At 41.3% G+C, this 6317-nt stretch overlaps 1 protein-coding gene across 1 annotated transcript in view; it reads right to left on the reverse strand.

Moving 5' to 3' along the window:
- The window catches only part of st3gal5 (ST3 beta-galactoside alpha-2,3-sialyltransferase 5), a 40389-nt gene that overhangs the window by 16019 nt on the left and 18053 nt on the right, over positions 1 to 6317 (reverse strand). Inside the window, exon 3 of the mRNA XM_005719409.1 lies at positions 354 to 471. Within this exon, the coding sequence (XP_005719466.1) occupies positions 354 to 471 (118 nt within the window). The remainder of the gene's footprint in view (positions 1 to 353; positions 472 to 6317) is intronic.

A 6317-nucleotide genomic window follows, 5' to 3' on the forward strand; every position in this document is an offset into this window, starting at 1 on the left:
TAATAAATGACAAATTAAAAAGGCATGAACATTTTTTTGTATCGGAAAAATATTGAACCGTGACACCAAAGTGTCGAACCGAACCGTGAATTTTGTGTATCGTTGCACCCCTAATATATATATACACACACACTATATCAGTTATGCTACCAATCTCAGATTTTTACTCCACTGTAGACACTATTGGTTTGAGACAGGATGTATGTAAACATCTGACTTAAGAAGGAAGGAAGGGCAGAGTGCTGCACATGTTGAACTCTTGCAGACCTTTACCCCATCACGATTCTTCACTTCTGAATACAGATAAGTCACTAAACCCACACCATGGACACTCTGCTCTACTGTGCTCTCACCTTTCTATGTGCAGGGTTGATGACCCACTCTGCAGGTTTGATTGGTCCTGTGCTCAGCAGCTGCATAGAGACCAACACCAGGCCGAGGAAAACCACGACAGCTGCTGCTAACACACGTCTGAACACACACACACAGAAAGCACACAGGGCAAACATGACCAGAAATTTAGTTCATTTTATTATAACCCCTTTCATTGAGCTGGCCGCAATTCAATGAGTGCTTTGCAGAAAACAGACAACGTAACAACAAACTCGAGATTAAAAACAAAAAAGCAAAATAAAACAGGTGAATACGACAGGGCTTGTAAAATGAATACATACATAATTTATTTATAATTTATGAACAAATTTTAAATATTTATTATTTATAATTTGTTTGTGCTAAAAATAGACTTGAAGAAATAAAAAATGGTATTGTGCAAAAAAAAGAAAGCTACATGAGGAAGTAAGTAATTTTCATGGACTTAAACTGTTGGAAATAAATGTGTAAAATTACAGGAAGCATTGTGGATTTTGTTTTTTGTTTAAACTGTAGTCAAAACAGAAATTCTTCTGTCATTTAATTGTTTATTTCTTGATTACTTTGTGTAATATGAACGTCCATAAAGGATCAGTGGGATCAGTTTTTATCAGTAGGAAAAGCTGTAAAACTTGACAATACATAGTCCAAAATGTCTGCTTGTGCCCGTTTCTGCTGAGCAGCAGATCAAACAAGTTAATAATAATAAATGTCTTCAAGCCTGTGAGACTCGACACTGAGCCACAGCTCTGTGGTACATGCACACACTTCTGCACCTCTGCTGTTTAAAGACACTTTGTAACTAGAAAAATTTGCATTTCCTGCGAAAATGCAGTGTGGCTGCTTTAAAATAATCGACTACAGTCTGATTCAGTTTTTTTCTGAATCGAAACTGTTCACTTGTCTGACTGTTTCATTTCCCCATCCTACATCAGCTATTCTGGTTAAACTGTGTGGTTTAAGAGTCACAGCACACTCTCTGAGAACAGTAAGGCAAATATTGCAAACATTTGGCAGACTAGCAGCCACTGCGAGAGGACAGATCTGAGCAGATAACTCCAAGCCACAAACTGTTGTTCAGTATTCAACAGGCTGAAGAAGCAGGTTAAGCTAATAGTCTGAGTTTGTTACATCAAATGATAGTCAGTTTATTCATTTCCTGATTGATAAAGTTGAGCACAGGGCTCATACGACTTTTCAGGGTCAAAGTCAAGCACTTTTAAGCACTTACAAGGTCTATTTTCAAGCTTTTCCGGCACATTATCAAAAAAAGAATGCATGATTGCATCACCTCAGTAAGACTAAAACAAATCATCTTAGGTTGACTCCTTTGTTCCCTTTTTGTTAAAACAGAGAAAAAACACACCACACAAAAATACTGCAAAAGCAAAGGGCTGCCTTATATGCATATAGTGTATAAACTGAAAACACACATTTCACTTAAAAATTAAGATGTGAAAATGTGAACAAATCAACCTGTAAGAGATATTCATCTCCCCTTGAAAATAAACAAGCCCACAAAACAAGAAAACTGCACCAAACACCACAAAATAACCCACAGCAAGTCTTCTCATCAGATATTGATGCTTCTTTCCTATATGACACACAAAATAGGAGACAGATGTTTGTTAGTGGGTTTTTTTTAAAGTTTATTCCCAATAAAACTAACAGTGTTTGACTACACTGCTGTCTGTATTATTAAATTATCACCTTTAAAGTGTTTGTGCTGAAAACATCATGTACAGTGAGACAGGCATGGACTACAGCACTGACTGGGAGAGGCTGTGAACAGATGACAGACTCAGTTCAATTCAACATATAAGACTAAGAATGCACAAGCATCTATCTAAAATCTGTTTATTTAGTCTATCATCTGTGATATCATTATGTACAGTTATAATGTATTGTATCATCTCCCTTAAATAAACAGGCAGCCTTAAAGTATGAAACATTCACGAACGAAACACAAACATGTGTCTACTGTCTCAGTGGCTGACAGTGTCCACAGGCCTCAGTGTGAGCTTGAAGCCGTTATATTGTTTAAGTTGTTTCATGTGTCGGTGCTCACGATAAACCGATTTTGAAAGTCGGGGAACATCGTTAGAACAAAAAAGTGTCTATTATTTGTGCCCATATGGATCAGTCATATTACCATTATTGCCAAAGCCACCAAGTTAATACTTGAAAAAGCTGCATATTCCATAAATATTCCATTAATAATAATAATAACTTTATGTATAAAGCACTTTCAAACAAAGTGCTGTACAGCTATTTGAAAATAAAGAGATAAATGAATAAAAGCAATACAAGTTAAAAAACACAATAAAAGTTAAAAACGATAAAAATGTCAAAGACTAAATGGCAGAGAATGGAGACATGTAGGATAGGGTGAACAAGTGGGTCTTCTCCCAATAGTCTTTTTTCTGGCTCTAGGAACTTTTAACAGGCCAGAGTCCTGAGATCGGAGAGCACGGGATGGAACATAAAGGTGTAAAAGGTCGGAGAGGTATGAAGGTGCCAAACCATTTAAAGCATGGGTCGCCAATCCCAGTCCATGAGGGCCGGTGTCCCTGCAGGTTTAAGATCTCACCCTGGGTCAACACACCTGAATCACATGATTAGTTCATTACCAGGCCTCTGGAGAACTTCAAGACACGCTGAGAAGGTAATTTATCCATTTAAATCAGGTGTGATGGATCAAGGACACATATAAAACCTGCAGGGACACCGGCCCTCGTGGACTGGGATTGGGGACCCCTGATTTAAAGCAGGACCTTAAAATCTGTTCGAACCTGACAAGCTAGCCAATGAAGGGATTTCAGTACAGGACTAATGTGCTCACATTTTCCAGTTTTAGTTAAAATGCAAGCAGCTGCATTGTGCACCATCTGTAAACCTCTAAAACTTTTCTTTGGCAGCCCACAAAGGAGAGCGTTACAATAATCGATATGTGAAAACACGAATGCATGAAGAAGAACCTCTGCAGTGTTTCAAGTTATTGTCAGGATATTATTGACGAGACATGACAAAGACGTGCAAAATGCAAAATGTGCCAATATAGTATAATTTAGGTGTGTGTTCAGAGCTATGTGACTGAGTGCGCAAATAAGCATGTTGTTCCCAGGTCCAGTTTGTAGTGCATTTGTGGGGTTTTTTTTGTTGTTTTTGAGTCCTTTGATGAGCATTGTAGGTGTCTGTAGAGGTGTATGTGTATATCAGTCCTTCTGTGGTAGTGAGTTAAGGGCCCTGCCTGCTTGGGGGAAGAAGCTCTTGCTCTGGTCGTCACGGTTTTAATGCTGCAAAATCCTCTGCCAGATGGAAGGAGGGAGAACAGTGCATGTGAGGGGTGGAGAGTGTCCTTCACTATGTATCAGGAGAGGTCAGCTGATATGTGCACACCAGGAACTTCACACTAATGACCATCTCAGCAGCAGATCCATTGATGTGCAGTGGGGTGTGGGCCATTGAGCTCTTCCTGAAGTTAACAACCATCTCTTTAGTCTTCTGAACATTTAGAGACAGGCTGTTATTCTGACACCAGTCCACCAGGTGTTGTACCTCCTCTCTGTATTCAGACTCATCGTTGTTGGTGATGAGACCCACCACTGTTGTGTCATCTGCAAACTTGATGATGTGATTTGAGCTGTACTGTGCAGTATAGTCATGTGTTAGCAGGGTGAACAGCAGTGGGCTAAAGCTGCAGGTCATCAGCATAACAATGAAAGGTTACATTAAAAGAATGCAAAAGAAGACCAAGAGGCAGCAAATACAGCGAGAACAGCAGTGGGCCAAGTACAGAGCCCTGAGGGACCCCGTGCCCCACCGCACAGAAAATCCCTGATAACGACTTGGTTGAGTCTGTTCCTTCCCATTCTATGCAAGGCCACCTGGGTTGGCTGGAAGACTGTTTACTTAGCCTAGCAGGGCGAAGGACACTGTCTCAGCTGAACTCTGGAAACACACACACATACATATACACTGATATGCACACACTCATCCCCCCTCCCTTTCCAAACGCCTTCGACGCTTATTCCCTTCCGATGCAGACGGTGGATCAAGGAGACAAGCGCACAGGCTGCAGGCCCGGATGTACTATCTAAATCGGCTGTCTCTCACCCTTTACTGCCATTACCCTGTTGGAGCTCAGTCTGGGGGGAGTTATTTTTTTTTCTCTTTATCTTTCCTCATGTGGTGCATTTTCCACTGTTATACCTCTCTGACCTGTCTTCCCCATGTGATGTTTGTGTAATGTATGTATGGTCAGAAGGGTAGGTCGGCGCTGGCAAAGGTCGGCAGCCTTAACCCAATTTCCTTCGAGGTCAACCTTCAGGATCAATAAAGTTTTATTGAATTGAATTGGTCTAAAACCAGACTGAAATGCTTCAAACGGATTGTTAATTGACAGATGCTCAGTGAGCTGCTTGAAAACCACTTTTTCAAAGATCTTGGACAAAAAAAGACAGATGTGAGATGGGTCCATAGTTTACAACCATGTCAACATCCAGAACAAGCTTTTTCAAGATTGGCACTACCACAGCTGTTGCAACATGGCATTTGGGTCTTCAAACTAAAACAGGAAAACAGGAACATAAATAGTGCATCATTGCCAGACCTGGCCCACATCTGGTTGACATACACCCTGCCATGACACCAGTCAGTCACAAGTGCCAGCTTAATACCATAATCGGGCCAGATATGGCATACCATCGCATAGACCAGACCTTCCCAAAGTGTGGGGGGCGCAGAGCCATTGCAGGGGGGGGGCGCGGTATGAAAAAGGGGGGAAAAAACAAAACGCTTGGACACTGCTAGCACGGGGTGCCCACACAAACGCAAAGCAGGAGATGAAGCATCGCTGAATAAGTTTCCAAACCAACTTCATTCTAAGCCAAAGACTAGAAAATATGGTGAAGCAAATATTCCCTTTGGTTTCACCTGCAAAAGTGCCGAGGTACGTCTCCCTGCAGAATTGCTTTTCCCTGCGTCGGGAGCAGCGTTGGGCTGTTTAAATCACGGACAAACAGGATCCCACAGTTGTTTATGTTTTTAAACCCATTTTGCACAGAGAGCATTTTTTGAAAAATGTATTTATAGCAATGTTGAACATTATTACACAGGAAAAAAACAACTACATGTAAAATAATCACACCGTAACGCCTCGTCCACACGTAAACGCAAAAAAGGTGTCATGGTCTCCGTGCCTGCCCGGCCGGCCCCACAAGGCTACATGTGTTGTTTGGTTTTCTCTCTCTCTCTCTGCCTGGTTGGACTCACTGCGGGCTCCCGCCCTTGGCCCACACACCTGACAACCATCAGCTGTCATCACCTGGAGCACTATTTGAGGCTGGAACACAGATCCTCTCGTCGTGGGTCAGTGGTTCGACCTAGAACTGGATCCACCTGAAGGTTCAAAAGGCTTGGCACACCACCCCCAGGTCAGAGTACACTTGCAAGTCAGGATGGATATGAAATTTAAAAGGTTCATAAACTGGATCAGACCCGGTTCAAGTTCAACTCCAGCTCATTTCTCGCCGTATACTAACTTGATATGTTTTCCATTCACGGTGGCTTATTTTATCGCAACACGATCTGTGACCATTACTGATGACAAGTCATCATCCCAAAGCTACACTGAAATATTTAAAATCCAGCTTATCCATCTTACAATATGTTTGCCTTTACATTCAATACAGACTCAGAAATATGTCAGTAACAGTAACTGTTCAGTAACATTTACTGGCACTGAATTCTGACTCTAGGTTAGGTTAACATCTCTGCCACAGCTGTAACAGAGCCAGCATCTATCAGTGAAGGCTGATGTTAAAATAAAATATTAAGGAACAGTTATTCTGTAAATCACATTCATCATTTTCTATCCAGTAATGGCAGAAATAGTGAGTTTCTCTATAAAGGAGCAGGACTGTTAAAGTCCATTGGTATTTAAA

This window comes from Pundamilia nyererei, unplaced genomic scaffold, assembly GCF_000239375.1.
Source record: "Pundamilia nyererei isolate P.nyererei 1_Seehausen unplaced genomic scaffold, PunNye1.0 scaffold00001, whole genome shotgun sequence".
Lineage (NCBI taxonomy): Eukaryota > Metazoa > Chordata > Actinopteri > Cichliformes > Cichlidae > Pundamilia > Pundamilia nyererei.